Raw genomic sequence first — 20,183 nt, 5'->3', positions numbered from 1 at the left:
GATCCAGTTTACAAGGTGATCTCTTATTACACCTTCCGCTCCACTCTTTCCAGGATTTCCAAGAGAGGACCCGTCTTGAGTTTAATTTATAGCTTTTTTTAGGAGGTTTCTCTCTTACATACACTACATTTGGCTTTTTGATTTTCGCTTTGTCCTGTTAGTGACCAGAATTCCATGTCGTGTTTAAAAGGATCTTACTTGTTAAGATGTTGTTCATATTTTTTTTTTTTTTTTTTTTTTTAAATTTCCCACTTGAAGTCCGGTGTTTGCATTATATTGGAGACATTGATTAAATTCAAGTCAAATAGTTTACGACGGAATTTTCCAATCCCCGGCTCAAACCCGAGACCTCACGGCTTATAAAGAAATTGAGTGATCTCAACCATCCCTCCACAATTCATGTTGGTTATTTATTTTTAGTTTTGTTATGAAGGAAAGGCCTCGAGCCATTGCAGTTGGTGCTATAATTTCTTTTCTTCCTTCTTTTGATTATTCTTACGTGTGGACATGAATGACCTTTTGGGAAATTTACTTCGGATCATACTCGTCTAAGTCGATACAGCAACCTATCGTTGACCTCAAAACACGAGGTTTTTATTGTTTAAAATGTTTTTTTTTTGAAGTGACGATTTTGAATAGGGATTATTTATACGACGATCGCCACTTGGACTTGAGTTATAGTGTTCAATCAATTATTGAATCCTAATCAAAAGAAATGATATATATATATAAAAATAAAAAGCAGATGAAATTACCAGAAGAAGGTGTTGTGGCATTCACGAATCAAAAGAGTGGTTCTAGCACGGTCGCTTTTATTGGCTTATACTTGGTTATAATTAATTCTTGGATAAAACATGTTTTAATTGTTTAAACTTAGGAGCGTGTATGCACGCAAAGTCTTTCATTATATTAGAGTGTCAAGGAGCGGGGTGGCCCACATGAATTTTCTTTAATTTATATGCATTCAATAGAAACGGAGCATAGTCTCTCTATTATTATTAGAGTGTCGAGAATGACCATTTTCTTTGATTATATGTATTTAGCAAAAAAGCGGGTCCGTCTTGCACAATTATTATTAGATATATTACCATGACATTTTCTTTGATTATATGCATTTAATGGGAGTTTTGAGGTGAACACAATTATTATTAGAATGTCAAGGGATGGTCCATGACTTTTCTTTGATTTATATGCATTTAACCAAAGAAACGGATGTTTATGGTCAACACGAGTTATTATTCAACCTTTAAAGAGTCTACCGTTATAAGCAATTATTTGTCTCTTAAAATTGAGACGCTTTTCTTTATTTTTTTAGTAATTTTTTTCCCACTCTTTGACAACGGGTTTTGAAACATGTTCGCAACCCATCTCACTCCCTTACGACCAATTAGTTAATTAAATAGGCCTTTAAGGTTGATATAGGCCCCGAATTATACTTTTGAGATTGACGCCTATGATTAAATAAAGGGAAAACTACGTATATATACATGTTAAGGAGAAATATTTACGAAACGTAACGATAAAAAGATTTACAAAACATAACGATATATTACAAAACATGACGGATTTTCATATATTTTTCATTTTTTTATTTTTTTTTTCCAGAAAATATATATATTTTTTATAAAAAAAATATTTTTTAAAAAAAAATATTTTTATTTTTTAAAAAAATAATTTTTATATATTTTTTTTAAATATTAATTTTTTTTTTTTGCTCAATGACTTAAAAATTACCTCATATTTCTGTGTATGAAAGTTGTATGAAATGTGTATGTGTGAGCAAAATTTTTAATATAATTTTCATATACAAAATTTTGAGCGAAAACTTTAAGCTTGAATATTGTATGAAAAATGTTACAATGTTGTTGTAGTTGTATTAATTTTTACGAAATCTAACATGAACTTTATACATGAAAATGTGAGCTAAATTTTAAGACATGAGCAGATACAAATTTCATATTGTTTTCCTTTTACATTTTGAGCGGATTTTTAAGCCTTGAACTAAATATACACATTTCATACATTTTTCATACACTAAATTTTGAGCAAACTTTTAAGTGTGAGCGGATATACACATTTCATACAACTTTCATACATAAGTTTTTGAGCAAAAAAAAAATATTAATTTAAAAAAAAAAAAAAAAAAATTAAAAAAAATATTTTTTAAAAAAAAATAAAAAAATTTTTTTAAAAAATGATTTTTTAAAAAATAAAAAATAATTTAAAAATAATTTTTTTTTAAATATAAAGCATGTTTTGTATAGGGCATTTGTAATAATGTTTTGAAATATAAACTAAAAGCGCGCCATCACGTTTAAGTTGTTAACCATTTTGAGATGATATATATATGAATTAAAAATTAAAAGACCATATCATGGCAAATAACGCCTCACACTATTCTAAACAAACTTTGCAGAAGATGAGTTTTAAATGTATCACTAACGAATGAACATATCCACAGAACAAATGTCTCCTTATTTTCGATAAAAATTATTAATAGTGCAACATTTCAAATGAGGTAAGCCAATTATTTCTCAAGAAAGCATTAAATTATTTCAAGTATACGTAGAATAAGATAAAGAGGAAAATCAAAAGAATGGACCATTTAATAATAAAGACGCATTACATACGTAAAGCAATATTGGCAAAAATAATTTGGAACCCATAATGTAGAATTAATTCTTAAAGCCCTTTTGTTTTTATTACCCAAACTACAACTCAAATCATTTCATTAGTAATCAATATTCTAACATTAGTGAATCTTCAGATTTTAAGAAAAATGGAACCTACACTGAAACATAAAGAGAGCTTGATAAAAAAATAAAAAATAAAAAAAAGAAGGAAGAAAGCAATCAAAAACAAACAAAAAAAAACGTACATGATTTTCTTGAGACCCCAAACTTACCAATTTTATATCATTTCACCCCAAATAAAACCTATTTTTCAATTTATTAAACATACTAACCGAAACACACTAACACGTAGATCTGTCTAAAACAATATGCTAAACAGTGATAATATAAGGAAATAATCTTATGTAATCATATTCTTATATAGAAAAAAAAAAAAAAAAACTCTAACAAAACAGAGACACTACTCAATTACGAAACAAACGAGAATATGAACAAAAGATAAATATAAAAGAAAATAAAATAAGCATGCACGAACAAAGTCCACATGTATTAGGCTATGGATCAAAGATAACATCTAAAATAGCAAGAAAAACCCAGAAAAATGCATGAAAAGTAAAGAACCTCAAGCTGGTGGAAACTTTCTTCTTTGATTTATGCAATTTTTTAACTTGAACTGGAACCGCAAACGGACAAAGCAACCTTGACAGCAGCCCAACTCTCGAAACCCCCAACCAAGCGTTGTTCTCTTGATTTCAAATGATCTCAAACTAATATTGATCCATCGTTTGATACAAGAATAACTTGATGATATTAGAAAAGTAAACAAATTAAAAACCATTTTTATTGTTGGTCATTGGAATTTCATCATAAACGGAAACAAAAATTGCAAACGAGAAGGTGGTAAATAATTAATTATTCACAAACTAATATTGATCCATCGTTTGCTGTCAATCATCTCATATCTTAGCTACAAGTACTTTCCCATTTGGAGTTTTTTGTTTTTTTTGTTTTTTTGTTTTGTTTTTTAAGTTTGATCATTCATAAACGTACTAGTTAGAAGGATTCTTGATAACGGAATGTCTTGCATAAAAAGAAAATAAACCATCAGCAAAGAAGATATATCCAAAAATAAGGAAATGCTAGTAATGTATATCAAGAGTCAGAATGTATTCTCTGGACAATTTTAATTTCTCCCACAGTATTATGTTGGAAAATATTATAATCCAAGAACACAAATATATGAAGAAGAACACAAAGATGAAAGTTTGACAATATGAACAACGAACACATAACTGAAGGCTTGAAATACATGCAAAACACTTTCTTAAAAACGATATTTGCTCCCTCTCCTCTACGAGATTGCCATGGGATCGTACGCAAATATTTTTAGTGGATATGACAAGTCTTTTGGAAATCTACACTGAGCAAACAGTGGAAAAATCTATCTTAAGAAAGCAAGAACTTTTCTGATTTTTAAAAGCAAGATTTTGTAGAAGAGAAAAGAGTTTTGGGAGGAAGAAAGTTATTTTTCAGAAAGAAGAAAAAGTTACTTTTCAACGTAACGTTGAATTTGTATTTATATACAAAATATTTAATAACCAACACACCCTTTTAATAAAAGACATTTCATTATATTAAAAGACACCAATCTCTATAAAACTCCTTGTAAATAATTTATACTTAAATAAAGATCCCAACATATTATACATCAGTTTATTTTAGCTGGTGATTTAGTGGATGTGAAGATAAATTATTTTCTTAGTAGGCGTTTCGCCATGAAAATCATATAATTTTCACTTTATTTGGTATTTTGGAGTTGGAGTTGGAGATGGAGTAAGTTTTTTGGTGTTTTTCAAATTCCAAATACAACTTTAAGTTGTATTTGGAATTTAATGGCCAAACGTTGATTTTCAAATAAAGTGAAAACGTTTTCCGGAAAAAAGTGAAAGCTTTTCATGGCCAAACAGGACCTTAATATTCATAATATAGTTTAGTGCGATAATCTGAGCGTGATTTTACTAGCTAATGAAAGAGACGTGACTTGTGTTGAGATTAATGCAAAGTCTTTAATTGTTGGAGTAATGTAACTTCTTTGAATGATGAATTCCTTTCATTCATGACAAACTCCTGATCTTTCAATGCATTTTTCGTTGAATGGAGGAATAACTCATTCACGATAACTCATGTTATTAAACATCAATAAGTTTTGTATTGATTTTTGTAATAACGTATTGTCGTAAATGCTACGCATTAGCATTTCCTATAAATTGAAGACCTTTGAGAACATATCAACCACCAAAAAAATTATCCTTTTTCTCTATCCTTTTTGTTTCCTCTCTCAGAAATGCAGGGCAATTGTATTTTGTGCAAAATACTCCAACTTCCAGCACGAATACACGTTTGGAAAGAGCGTAAACAACGGGAGCGACCGCCGTGAACGATTTGTATTGTAGTTTTATTCCCTTTCAAAGCGGCCCACAACCATTTGTGATAATTTGGTTACTATTTTTTAATTCCAAAGTCAATATCAATACTGTGCTATTTTTCCTAACAATTTGAAAGAGATTTTATACAATACTGATCAGATGGCTATTTCTTCAAACAAAACTCTTCCAGATTTGTCAAAGCTTGAACCTTTGGATGGAAACAATTTTAAACGCTTGTCTCAAAAACTTTTGATTTTCTTTGAACAATTAGAAGTTGACTATGTTTAGTTTGATAAACCACATGTTGATGTTCCAAACGTTATTACTGATGTTTCTAACACCACTGGTGGTTCTTCTACTGCTGTTGTTATTGATGATGCTGTTATTGATGATGCTGCTAAAAAGAAATTTAAAAAAGATAACAAAAATGTTAGAGGACATCTGTCGAATCATGTTAACCCTACGTTTGATTTGTTGTTACTAACAAATAAGCTAAATATGGGACGGTTTGGAAAAGAAATATGGTCTTGATAATGCAGGGAAGAAAAAGCATGTTATTGGCCAGTGGATTAAGTTCCAAATGGTTGACAATAAGCCAATTATGGAACAGGTTCATGAGTATGAGAACTTGGGTATAATTACGATCGAGGGCATGAAGATGTGTGAGGTTTTCAAGCCAATGTTTTAAGAAATTCCCGCCTTCTTGGAGTGATTACGGGGAACCAATGAAGTATAAGAAGAAGGATCTTGACCCTTCGAGATTAGATCATCATATGAGCGAAGAGGCAAACCCTCGAAAGATAAGATGGAAGCTCTTTCCTTAACTCTCCAAAAGCTAACCTTGGGAAACTTCGATCTTGTAGAAAGACAAGTTCAAAGGAAAGTAGAAGAAAATCCCAAAAAGGGAAATGGGAAGAAGAAGATTCGCTTTAACAAGCCGGAGAGCCAAATCCAGAAGTTCAAGGGACCTTGTTTCGTCTGTGGGAAACTTGATCATAGGGCTGCTCAATGTAATCAAAGACAAGGGCAAAACTCGAAGCCGGGGAGAACAAGGTGCTTTGCAATCTTCTTTGAGAGGAATGAAGTTATTCTTCGCTATGGTCGTTGAGGCGAATGCAGTAGCTAACAAGGCCCGATTGGAGTTTTCTTTGGCGCTTCAAGGCATTTTTATGCTAATAAGGAGTTGTTCCATAACTTTGAAGTCAATGAGTAATGTGTCTACATAGGTAATCTGTAACGGAGTTATGGGTAGGAAAATCCTACTTAAATTAACACGGGAAAAACTTGAGCCTTGAGCAATGTTACATATACCCTCCCTTCGTAGAAACTTAGTTAGATGCGCACTTCTAAACAAAGAGCCTTAAACTTATTTTTGAAGCATAAAATTATCATTTCTCGTGGAAGAGAGACTTTGTTGGGAAGGGGTATCTTTTTAGTGGGGGTTTATTTGTCCATTGTTCAAGAGATTATCAATAATGAAAATGTTTTCGATTCATGTATTGCAATTCAAGTTGATTTATGGCATGGTAAACTAGGTCATGCTAATATTGCATCTATAAAAAGACTTAGAAAAATGGATTTAATCCCTGCGGTAAAAATTGATGAATTTTCTAAGTGTCTTGTGTGTGTAGAAGCAAAACATGCTAAGAAACTATTTAAATCTATTACTAATAGGAAGGATAACGGTGCTTGAACTAGTACATAACTTGGGCGATTTCGAAGAACACGGTTAGTAAAGGTGGAAAGAAGTATTACATTACTTTTGTTGATGACTTTTCTAGATACACTAAGGTATATCTTCTTAAGTCTAAAAGATAAGGCGAAGCATGTTTTTGAAATTCAAAGCGGAAGTAGAAAACCAATTAGACAGAAAAATCAGAGACTTAGATCGATGTCTCTGAATATAATTTACTAATACTCTAGAGATTTTTTGAGAAAAATAGTATTATACATGAAGTTAGTGCTCACATATTCAACAAAATAAATGGTGTAGGCTTGAACGCAAAAAAACAAAACCCTTAACGAAATGATTTAACTCATGCTTTTAAGTTCGGGTTAAATTGGACAACATGTGGGGGAAGCTATTTTGTACATGTTATATTTTTAATGGAGTCCCTCATAAGAAGTTAGACAAGACTCCATACGAGTTGTGGAAGGGTTTTCCCCTAATAAAAATAAAAGTGTCGGGGTGTTTTGGCTAAGGTTGGTCTACGTTTCAAAGCAAAATGTAGGATCTAAAACTTTTGACAATTTTTATTGGGTTATGCTCAAAATAGTCTCTTATAGATTTATGTCTTTGAATGATTTTTCTATTTGTGAATCTACGTATACGAAGGCTTCAAATCTATTTTAGAGGTTTTTGTGATGCAAGCCCAGGTAACCGACAATGATGAAGTTAGCTCCACTGGTAGCTATGTGTTTTACTTTGGGTGGAGGTGCTATTTCTGGAAGTCCTCCAAACGGACACTGTATGGCATGTTCTCTGGAGTCGAGTTTATTGCTCTTGAGTTGGCAGCGTAAGAAGCTGAGTGGTTGAGAAACCTTTTGGTAGATGTGCCATTGTGGGGAAGACAAGCTTCACCAGTCTCCTTACATTGTGACTCACAAGCGGTAATTGGGATTGCTAAGAACAGTGTATACAATGGAAAAAAGAGACATATCCGCATCAGACATGGTGCAGTTAAAAGCTTGTTGAAACATGGTGTTATCTCCTGGGAATTTGTAAGGTCGAAAGAAATTTGGCGGATACTTTAACCAAGGGTTTAGCAAGGAAAATGATCCTTGAAACATCAAGGGGGATGGGGCTAAAGCCTATGGATTGAGGTAATATGGTGGGTACCCATTTGTGGTCAAACAAAGCCATATAGGTCATCAATAAACACTAAATTTCCTATCCCTTTGGCGCGTAGTAGTGTTTATAAGGTTGAGCTCTTTGCTCTTAATGATTCCATAACCCTAAGGTGGTCTATGAGATAGACTTGATGGAATCACCTACATGAGTGTAAAGGTGTGCTCGCCTTTTATGAAAGACTTAGGCCATCTTTTTAAAGCACTCATTAGACCCAGTGTGTGCATGACCATAAAGGCACTTTGTTAGTATTGCGGAGGTTGCTCAAAATTAAGGATATGGTATGTGTTATGGGGTCTCAAGTTATATCTATTCAAGTTCAAGAGTACTTCACTTTGTGGATATTAGTTGTTGCCTCATTTCACTATGTGTTCATTCAACCGAAAGATATTGACGATTAAGTACATGTTCCTTCCTTTCGCACATAGTTTGTTCTTAATCTTTATCTTTGCATTAGTGGGGACTGTTGAGATTAATGCAAAGTCGTTAATTGTTGGAGTAATGTAACTTCTTTGAATGAATGAATTCCTTTCATTCATGACAAACTCCTGATCTTTCAATGCATTTTTCATTGAATGGAGGAATAACACATTCACTATAACTCATGTTATTAAACATCAATAACTGATGTTTTGCTTTTTGTAATAACGTATTGTTCGTAAATGCTACGCATTAGCATTTCCCTATAAATTGAAGACCTTTGAGAACATATCAACCACCAACAAAATTATCCTTTTTCTCTATCCTTTTTGTTTCCTCTAGAAATCTGGGCAATTGTATTTTGTGCAAAATACTCCAACTTCCAGGCACGAGTGCACGTTTCCGGAAGAACCGTGAAACCTTGGGGAAGCGGCGGGGCATGAATGATTTTGTACCGGTGTCGGGCCGAAAATCTCTTTCAAGGTAGTGGCTTGCCACGACACAGTGTTTGTGATAATTTGGTTACTATTTTTTAATTCCAAGGTCAATATCAATATTGTGCTATTTTTCCTAACAACTTGACATTGCAGGTAAACAATACCCATTGATGTACACTTTAATAAAGTAAATAGAAAGAAAGGAAAACCCATCCGGCTTTAACCTTATAATAATGTAATTAATAATAGAAATTTAAATTGTATTGTATTGATTATATAACTAAGTTGTGGCATGTAGTACTCATTTTATTTACCGTCAAAAGTTAAAGCTATTGAGATTTTTTATTTTTTTTAAATAACTAGCATTTGATTCATCCACACAACACAATTACATCTGATTTGTGATGGATAACACAGCCATGAACTTCCCTACGTAACTGAAATATGGCTAGTTCTACCTAGATACATTTGAGATGAAGTAAATGTCTATGCTTTGGTAGCTAGTGTGGCTAATATCATCTATACAAAAAAGAGATCTATATACTTACCATGGAGGGTCAAATATAAAGTCTCTCTTCCTTCTGTTGGGAGACTCCATTTGTCCATTTTAATTGAAGTGTTCCATCATATCAATATATCAATGAAGTGCACTTTTAACTGTAACTGCAACAAACTCACATTCGGGAGTTGAAATCTTTTATCAATATTATAATAGTATATCTTAGTGGACTTGAGCGTGTTTTCATGATTAAAATTCCTTGAAGTTGAGAGAATCCCCCTGCAACAAGTCTTGCTTTGTATATGTCTATGGTTCCATATGCTTTTAGCTTTGTTTTGAACACCCACATTGAACCTACTATGTTCATACCTATAGTTTTATGTATTAAGGTCCAAGTTTTGTTGGTGTGCAAAGCATCAATCTCTTCCTGGATTGCTGCAAGCAGAGTGGAGTCCTGAGTGCTTCATTTACTGTCCTTGGCCTTCTGTATGTCTCCTTGTCCTTGTCCTTCTGTATGTCTCCTTTTTGTCTGCAATGAGAGACATTGAGTTATAGGTACTGATTTTAACTTATATCTTGTCACCATATGATGTCCCCGTGGCGCATAAGTTGGTTGATCTGCACCACTTCAGTTTGGCTTGGCTCATCTCCAGTAGTTGCAACTTCCTCCTGGTTATTCTCCTCACTATTAAACCGTTTTGAAAAATCAACCTCCAGGTTTATGCCACGAGGATCATACACAGAGAGAATATTTGGTTGCAGTGCTACATTACCTGTATCATTTGACTCATGTTTACTATCTGCTTTTTCTGACTCATCATCTTATTGATCTCCTCCATCAGTGTTTGATTAACCAGAAACTGATGTTGTTGCTGGAACTTGAGTAGTTCGGATAGCAGTAGTAATGAATGGTTCAACAAAATCTACTCCACATGATGCAAAGAACTTCAGCAGGATCTATGGCAGGATCAACATCTTCACCATTTGCTCCTTTATAAGTTTCAATCTCCATTTGATTCCAACACTTCCCCTGAAGTAGTAGCACCTGGATTTTAAGCTTGCAGTTGAGAGGAAAACTCAACAAAAGTAGCCAAGTGAGTTGAAGTATCAATTTTTTCCTGAGATTGATCTGAGTTCACATAAGGGAATGTGCACTCATAAAAAATCACATGTCTGGACACATAGACCCTTCTTGCCAGAGGATGGTAGCATATGTAGACTTAGTGCAAACTGCTATACCCTATGAAAACCTAAGGATATGTTTTTGGAGAGAACTTGGTACTTCCCTTTATGCATGGAAAATATCTACATCCACACACCTTTAAGCTATTGTAATCAGGTTGTGCACCTTCTCTGGTGTGGATTCAGGTTCTTTCTCCTTGATGAGATAAGTCAATATCATGACTTGGATAAGTGGCAGCATCTGAGTCCTCTATATCAAGTATTTTGTAGGCTTAAGTTTAACTGGACAGGATGCAATACGGTGGTGCAGAGATGAGATTGAGAGAGTGTTTGTATTGGGAGTTGCTGGTGCCATTTCTCAAGATGAATAGGATTAGCGTTTGATTGTTTCAATACTAGCAGCGAGAAGAGTTCTAAAGCTCTGATATCATGTAGAATTCTTAAATTAGTTGGAGAGAAAAAATTTATGTAATGGATGATTAAACTCGAGTACACCAGCTCCTATTTATAGGAGATAAACAGACGATATACAATAGATATCCTAGATATATATAAGTGCTATTCTAGAGAGTTCTAGTCCTATTGAAATATATAGACTCAACTTAGTACAATCCTAATACAACTTAATAAGTATTAACCTTATCTCGGGTACTTAGCCTTTACCCATATTGTGATCTTCAACAACACCTTCTTCAAGCCTCATTACAGAACAACAAAGTATCAAATAAGGACTCAAATTAGCCAAATAGTAGCCTAACTTATATACATCAAGTGGTCGATTATTGACAAATAATTTAATTGAGTAAAAAACATATATGTTTGTTTGCAAAAAATTTTAATATGCGAAAATAAATTACAACCACAAACAAAATATGAAGAAACAGAGATTTTATTTATGAATATTGCGGGTACAAATCTGTTTACTCCCTTGATTCTTCTCTCCTAAATATTCTCCATAATTCGTGGCTCCATATTGTGCCGATCTAATATGCGAGAGAAGAGATGAAGGGCAGATTTGGTCCAACTGGGCGTGTCAATTTGTTTGCAACAAATTTTTGATATGCGGAAAGTAAATTGCAACCACAAACAAAATATAAAGAAACAAGAGTATTTTATTGATAAATGGTGCGGGTACAAGATCTATTTATTCTCTTGATTCTTCTCTTCTAGATTTTCTCCGTAATTCGAGGGCCGTTAGTAGCTTGCTTCTCGAACGTAGGATGATTTGGATTTGAATATGTAGACTTTCATGGGATGTATTTGATTTTCATGAAAGGATATTGTGGATCTTCTTGAAATATTTGGTTGTCAAGAAATATCCGACCACATATTGACCTCTTTTGAATACCCATGAGTTTATGGGATATTTAAGATGCCTTTTCAATGGAATATGTGCCCCCTTTTATAAGAATCATCTAGGGTTTGAGGTAGAATAGCCTCCAAGAAACCCTAACCGACTTTAGAGTTCAAAGACGGATTGACCTCATCATGTAGAGTCCTATTCCAAATTCGGTAAAATTTCGTTGTCTACAAATGCCCCCTACTTCAAGGTTTGTTGGGGTGTAGACTTGCCAAAACTCGAAGACGAGACTTGAAGTACCCTTCATCTCTTCTCTCGCATATCAGATCGGCACAATATGGAGCCACGAATTATGGAAAATATTTAGGAGAGAAGAATCAAGGGAGTAAATAGATTTGTACCCACAATATTCATCAATAAAATCCTTTTATATTTGTGGTTCATATTTTTTTCGCACATCAAAAATTTGTTGCAAACAAATTGGCACGCCCAGTGGGTACTCGACGCACAAGCCTAAACTGCAAGTTATAATGCTCCTTGATACACGAGCTGAAACTGCATGTCACGAAGTTCTTCAAATTTGAGCTAAATCTTCTAGTCACAAAGCTCATCAAATTACGAGCTAAATCTTGAAATCGCGAAGCTCCTCAAATTCGAGCTAAATCTCAAGTGGCAAAGCTCCTCAAATTTGAGCTAAATCTTGAAATCGCGAAGCTCCTCAAATTCGAGCTAATTATCACATCTCAAAGCTCCTAAAGTTTGAGTTAAATCTTCAAGTCACGAAGCTCATCAAATTAGGAACCAAATTTTCAAACCACGAAGCTCATCTAATTCAAGCTAAATCTTGAAATTGCGAAGCTAAATCTTCAAAAGCTTTTCAAGTCGAGCTAAACCTTCAAGTTAAAACACTCCTTGACGTACGAGCATAAACTGCATGCTACTCCTGGACCACAAGAGAATAAACTGTGCACGGCACCCAAAAAAAAAAAATCAGTCCGCTAGGTTGAAAACGTCATGAGAGGCGGCCTAGGCAAAAGTTAGGACACACAAAAAAAAAATGTCCGCTAGGTTGAAAACTCTGCAAAGGGCGGCCTAGGCAAAAGTTAGGACAAAAAAAAAAAAAACTCATTCTTTCTGAACTACGGAATGATTTGATCCTCTTCACCGAGGTACGTAGGCCGCTTAGAGTCTCATTCTAAGCTCAGTCTCATGAGTTAAAAAAAATACATCATTCTATGTGTTGTTCGAGTGAAGTATGATGAAATGAACTCCGCCTGACCATGCACATGCAAATCATATATACAAGCATCCTTTCATTGAAATTTGGACCTTCACCAAATTCTGATGGTTCAATGGGGCTAAATCTCCATTTCCATGGGTTTCTCTAACGGGATGACTATAATCTCTTAGCAAATTGAAGTCTAAAAATACAGCAAGCCTTTAAGTTGAAGTTTCAAATCCACCATGTCTGCAAGTTGAAGTCTTAAAATTTAGCAAGTCTTCAAGTTGAAGTTTCAATTCTACCAAGTCTGCGGGCTGAAAGTCTCAAATCTACCAAGTTTGCAATTTGAAGTCTTCAATTCCTCTGAATCTTCAAGTTAATGTTTCAAGTCTATCACATCTGTAATTCAAAGTCTTTAAATATGCCAAGTCTCCAGGTTGAAGTCTTAAATCTACGAAGTCAGCAGGTTGAAGCCTCAGATCTACCATGTTGTCAAGTTGAAGTCTTTAAATCCTCCAAGTCGGCAAGATGAAGTCTCAAATCTGCCATTCTGCAAGTTGAAGCCTTCAAATCCTCCAAAGCTTCTCGAGCTTACCGTTCTTAAGGAAGGGACGAGTATCCATCCCTTTGCGCCGTAAGATTACCTTATCGTTCTTAGGGCGGGGACGAGTGTCCATCCCTATGTGCCGTAAGAGTACGCCTTAAGTAAGATTACCTTACCGTTCTTAACGCGGGGACGAGTGTCCATCCACTATGTTCCGTAAGATTACCTTACCGTTCTTAGGCGGGGACGAATGTCCATCCCTTTGCGTCGTAAGATTACCTTACCGTTCTTAAGGCGGGGACGAGTGTCCATCCCTTTGCGCCGTAAGAGTACCTTATCGTTTTTAAGGCGGGAACGAGTATCCATCCCTTTGCGGCTTAAGATTACCTTGTTCGTGCAGGAATCGTTCCCTTGAGCAGGATCTTGTTATTCTGATCTACACAAAAAAGGGAACAAAAGACACCATAAAAGAAATATATGCAAGAAACAATAGAAAAAGACAATAAAAGAAATACCAATTGCACTTTGATGCTTGCAAGTCGGGTTCCAAATTCTTGTGGAGGAGCTCACAGATTTTTTTCTAATGATAAAATTATGAGAACTCCGACGCTATTTATAGACACGGTAATGCGGTGCTATTGAAAAAACATTAACGGTGTGGGACTTCTAATTAATTGGAGTTCAAGAAGATTTAGGAATCCTAACTCAATGGGAAGTGAAGCTACATGCGGCGGAAGTTTTGGCTAGATCTTTGGGAGTTATGGTAAGATAAGAAAAAAAATATATCTCTAGCAAAGGAATGCATTGTCATGCAAGGGAAAGTCAACTTCCTTAATTATCTAATTTGGTCTAACGTGGACCAATCTTTACCAAAGATATCTGTGGACATTGAACTCAAGTTCTATATATATTCTTATTTGATGTGGCATAATTAAGGTGTCGATCCATGTTAATACTTCAAGTCTAGTCTTCAAAGATCCATACCCGACAAGTCTTGAAGTAGGGGGCATTTGTGGATAACGAAATTTTATTAACTTTCAATTCACAAGAAATTCGAATTATATTAAATCGAAGATATGTTAGTCCAAATAAATAGTGTTGGCTAGTATACTTGGATCAATTATTTAAGTCCAATAAATACGGATTTAATTAAAGGTCCAATTTCGTTAGGCTAGTCCATTGATTTGGGCTACAAATGATGAGCCCACTTTGCTAAGCCCAAGATGTCATCTAATCCTAGAGGTCCAAATCGGCGCCACGTGTCAAATGACGTGGCACGCCAAGTAAAATAAAGGAGCCAATAGGATCATGTCACGTGTCAAAATGATGCAGCATGCCTAGTCAAATCAAAGACCAATGAAGATGCGCCGCGTGTACAAGTGACATGTTCCGGCCAATCAAATATCGACATGTCATCTTAAATCTGATTGGTCGAATAAAGCCTGTCCTTATCACAACTCCTCCATCCTACAACTATAAATAGGGGTCTCATAATTTAGAAAGGGGACGAAATTCTAACAAGAAGCCGGGAGAGCTCGTGGATCAAACGCCGGATCTAAATGCTAAAAGCATTCAAATTTCTCTATTGCGGATCTAGAGATCCACGAATTCAAGATCAAGCTTCAAGCCTTGAATCCAAGTACAAGTTCTCAAAATATTCTCCATAGATTCGTGGCTCCATATTGTGATCAAGCTCAAAGCCCTTGAATTTATTATGTGAGAGAAGAGATGAACAATCATATTCGGTCAAATACAACGATTGGTCAGTATTTTCCCGTCTTGATTATTATTTTCTCGATGCAACAAATTTAATTGATTTTTTATGCGGAAAAAATATGAACCACAAATAAAAAATATAAAGAAACAAGAGTATTTTATTGATAAATGGTGAAGGGTAGGTCCAATAGGGTGTTTATTTATTCTCTTGATTCTTCTCTTTTTATTGATTTGCAAGATCTCCTTCTCTTAATTCGAGCGCCGTTAGTATCTTGCTTCTCGAACGTACGATGATTTGGATATGTGGACTTTCATGGGATGTATTTGATTTCCATGAAAGGATATTGTGGATCTTCTTGAAGTAATTGATTGTCAAGAAATATCCGATCACATATTAACCTCTTTTTGAATACCCATGAGTTTATGGGATCTCTGAGATGCCTTTTCAAGGGAATATGTGTCCCTTATATAAGTGTGAGCTAGGGTTTAGAGAGAGTGGCCTCCAAGAAACCCTAACAGATATTGGGCTCATCTTGTAGAGTCCCACAAAATTTCGATGTCTACAAATGCCCCCACTTCAAGGCTTGTCGGAGTGTAGACTTGACGAAACTCAAAGATGAGACTTGAAGTAATAGTGAAAGATGACAACCGTCCCCAATGTGAAGACCAATTCTCCAATCCACTTTTTCCGACGCAGTTTACATGTCCGTTTTGGAGTACTGCAGTGTGGTTTAAGAGATACTCTAGGCTGCTTTATTTTTTCTAGTGTCTTTTAGCCTTTGCTTGGTAAGAATAGATGTACCCACTTTGGACATGAATTGAAGTTATCTCCCTGAGTAACACCAAATCCACGTAGGACAAGCTACAATGTAAACCCAAATCTCACAGATAATCAGACTTCTTAGATTTCATCGATCATAGTTGCCCCCGATTATGTGCATCCATCCTTGCAGTTTCAGATTTTTGATTTGTGAAAGAAGAGATGAAGGCAGACTTGGTCCCACTGGGCATGCCAATTTGTTTGCAACAAATTTTAATATGCGAAAATAAATTACAACCACAAACAAAATATGTTGAAATAGAGATTTTATTGATAAATGGTGCGGGTACAAGATCTATTTATTCTCTTGATTCTTCTCTTCTAGATTTTCTCCGTAATCCGAGGGCCGTTAGTAGCTTGCTTCTCGAATGTAGGATGATTTGGATTTGGATATGTGGACTTTCATGGGATGTATTTGATTTCCATGAAAGGATATTGTGAATCTTCTTGAAGTATTTAGTTGTCAAGAAATATCCGGCCACATATTGACCTCTTTTTGAATATTCATGAGTTTATGGGATCTCTGAGATGCCTTTTCAAGGGAATATGTGTCCGTTATATAAGTGTGAGCTAGGGTTTAGAGAGAGTGGCCTACAAGAAACCCTAACAGATATTAGGCTCATCTTGTAGAGTCCCACAAAATTTCGATGTCTACAATGTTAACAATTGATACAAATCAATTTATCATATGCTTGGCCATAGTCCATCATCAACATAGAGGGTAGTCTATGATCATTGGTGAAGTGGTTGAGCTTTTACAACAATGGAGAAACTAATTGGAGATAACAATGGCTGAACTAAAGAACAATGAGTGATAGCTAGGAATAATAATGGCTGAATTGGAGAAGCTTTACGTCGTTGGGGGGTGGTTTTTTGACGAAATCCTGGGGCGAAGAAATTGATTTTTATTTCTAATTTGGGTTTCTAAAACTTGGGGAATGGCGACTATTTTGTATTTTTCAATACTCTAGGGCTGGGGTGTAAGCAGTGTTTTAAAAGGCGGGGCGTTCTACATATGCCTCAGCGAGGCGTAAGCCTCATGGGTATTTAATTTTTAGTATTTCATAAATAACATAATTACAATAAATATTTTTAAATAGGTAAAATTACTTTTAAAAAATTGTAATATATATATATATATATATATATATATATATATATATATATATATATCCAAAAATTAATCAAAGCAATCCATTATACGCCACTTAGAACTTGTAATTAAATATAACATAATTTTACAATTATAAACAATACAATGAAATAAAAGCTATTATGAAATGCAAATCAACTCTAACATTTTAACTTTCGAGCAATGAAAAAATCACAATTTCTTAAAAGCAGATTACTATCATACTATTTATTTTATCTCCCTATAAGCAAACAATCAACAAACTTTATAAGTATTATAATTATAGCGTAACTCCTTCATGAATAAAAATAAAATTACTTTCAAATAGCGAAACAATAAAATATGATAATTTTGATACATAGGATAAAAGACTAAAGATAAATGAAAATGTACAATTCGACTATGTATTTTTTTTTTAAATATGAAGTGATATTCACCTCACAATGTTCTAAAATAGTAAATATGCAATACTACGACTTTTTATTTGAGTTTCACCCAATTTTCTTATTTCTATGGTTGAAAAACTATTAAATATCATTCATTTGTTAAAGAATTGTGAGTGTCAATGATTTTAATTATGAAATTTAACATATAATTTGTGTAAGAACTGTTAGGCGAGCCCCGAGCGTTAGGCGTTAGGCGTCTTTAGGGCGTATAGTCGGGCGCTTAGGGCGTAAGCCCCACTGAAATTAAGCCCCGCACGTGAGCCTTGGGGCGTTTTGTCAGTGTCCCCCCGGGGCAAGTCCCTAGGCGAGTCCTGAACCTGTCTTTTAAAACATTGTAAGTCTTTTAAGATTTTTGTGATGGAAACTATTTTGTCTTTCAAGACTTTAATGCTAAGAATTGACAATGTTGATGTCAAAATGGGCATTTAGCCGAGAGACACTTGTTTAACTAGAAAACAATCAACTTGGTCATATGGTCAAAAGTTCTTTTTAGATATTATTTTGTTGATTCATTTAATTGTACTAAAATATATGTTCAGATTATTATTTTGGATATTAGTTACAAATTGGCAATCAACATTTAATAAATAAAAATCTTTTCAGATTCTGCCAATCCTAGTTTAGAAGATTACACATGAATTTAAAATCTTGTACAATAGTCAATTTAGTCCCTTCTACATCTCTATATAATATCTTCCTCATTGTAGAAAGGTATCATACCTGCACCTAGAAAATTCAGTTTTGAGTTTTTATGTTGTGTTTATTAGTTTGATTTTTCAAAACGCCTAAATTCATGGCTGTAAAAAGAAATGAATTCAGAAGGCATCAACAAATTGTTCAACAAACTTTGTTGATGCTATATTTTCTTTTGAGCTACAATGGGGCGCAAGGAGAAAAAAAGCTATCCAAATTAGAGGACGCAGAGTTAGAAAAAGAAGTAAAACTTTTGAACAAGCCAACAGTCAAAACAATTAAGGTACATTTTATTTTTATTTTGTTGTAGTCATAAGTCCCTAAAGCCATTTATTCTTATTTGATAATATCACTTTTGTAGAAGAAAAATAAAAGTCGTATGCCTCTATCACGCTGTTTTTTGGAAAATAGACCTCATGTTATATTTCCTTCTTTGTATGTAAAATTTTGTTGTGTTTGAAAATTGATCAAACAGTCTACGTGATGGTACTCCTTACGGATTACTCCCTTTGTCTCAATTTATTTCTTTTTTATCAGTCCAAAAAGAATGACATCTTTCTAAATTTAGTAACAATTTGACTTTAATCTTCCTATTTTTCTTAATGATATAATTTATAATTACACAAATCTATAGCTTATTTTAGACAATAATTTTTAAAAGTCTTTCTTTCATTTTTAATTTTATGCCAATCAAACACCTTTATATAAATTTGGATGGAAGGAGTAATACTTTTACATTTTACCTTGCAAATTAGAGACAGGCATAACAATGGCTTAGACACACACCTATGTTGACTTTTCAAAATTAGAAAAAAATAAAATAGTAGCGGCATCATTTACTAACAATTGTTTCTGTGAGGTTATTTTGTGTTTAAAGGTTACATCTTGTGTCACTTAGGTTACTTATTATATGTTATTTTATTTACAGACTAAATATGGGGATATATACGATTGTGTGGATTTCTACAAACAACATGCATTTGATCATCCGTTACTGAAGGATCATAATTTTTATCCGAAGGCATATCTCTACTCTCTTTCTATTTCATTATCATTGTTTTCAAAAGGATATGATATTGTTGACATGCAATTATATATTTGGTTAAACAGATGAAACCTACTTTATCTAGGATGAAGAAAAAATCAAAATCCTCAACAGTTAGTAGGTCATCGTCAATATGGTCAAAAGATAGAGGATGCCCTTTTGGAACTGTTCCTGTTAAGAGAATTACGAAAGATGATCTTATAAGACAGAGACGTATGCCACCGCCAGAAAATGTCACATTCGACACTCAATTTGATGGTGTAAGATGATTTATGCCAATTTACTCCTCCGTCTTGAATAGTTCAAACCTAAACACGAGAATCCATTTTTAAACAACTAATATAAAGATTCTAATAAGTTAAGAATTCATTTATATATAAATAAGAAAAACAACTCATGACAAACATAAAGGATCTTAAGTTTCAATTATCGTGGCAGAACTCATATATTGTTGTCCATATCTAATGCAGAGCAACAACAATAGTAAGTCAAAGGGAAGATACATATCTTCACAAGGATATAAGGTACATTGCTATGATTTTTTTATGTTCTCAGTTTCTAGTTGTATTTGCTTGAAAGTTAAGTTTATATGACGAAAGATATAAGATACATATCTTTTATTCAGCTTGCAATAGCTCGAATTCCAAATAATCCAAATAATAGATTTGCGGGAGCTGGAATGGCAGCTAGTTTGTACAATCCTCATGTTAAAGGCCGACAACATAGTGGTTGTCGACTAAAAATTCAAAAAGGATCAGATATCTTACAAGTTGGTTGGAGAGTAAGTTAAATATCAACTTTTTCATTATGTCATTTTATT

At 34.0% G+C, this 20,183-nt stretch overlaps 1 protein-coding gene across 2 annotated transcripts in view; it reads left to right on the top strand.

The window, feature by feature from the left end:
* LOC132069463 (protein neprosin-like) overlaps positions 1–20,183 on the top strand; it is a 37,256-nt gene that overhangs the window by 15,971 nt on the left and 1,102 nt on the right. The window contains exons 1-5 of one of the 2 annotated variants that reach the window (XM_059462807.1): positions 18,353–18,601; positions 19,247–19,339; positions 19,429–19,623; positions 19,834–19,887; positions 19,989–20,144. In XM_059462807.1, the coding sequence (XP_059318790.1) occupies positions 18,419–18,601; positions 19,247–19,339; positions 19,429–19,623; positions 19,834–19,887; positions 19,989–20,144 (681 nt within the window). In that variant the 5' untranslated portion in view covers positions 18,353–18,418. Of the gene's footprint in view, positions 1–18,352; positions 18,602–19,246; positions 19,340–19,428; positions 19,624–19,833; positions 19,888–19,988; positions 20,145–20,183 lie in introns of those variants that run through there. The other variant, XM_059462808.1, reaches the window with a different exon arrangement.

Source organism: Lycium ferocissimum, chromosome 9 (assembly GCF_029784015.1).
Source record: "Lycium ferocissimum isolate CSIRO_LF1 chromosome 9, AGI_CSIRO_Lferr_CH_V1, whole genome shotgun sequence".
NCBI classification, from domain to species: domain Eukaryota; kingdom Viridiplantae; phylum Streptophyta; class Magnoliopsida; order Solanales; family Solanaceae; genus Lycium; species Lycium ferocissimum.
This window is presented reverse-complemented; position numbering and strand designations above follow the sequence as displayed.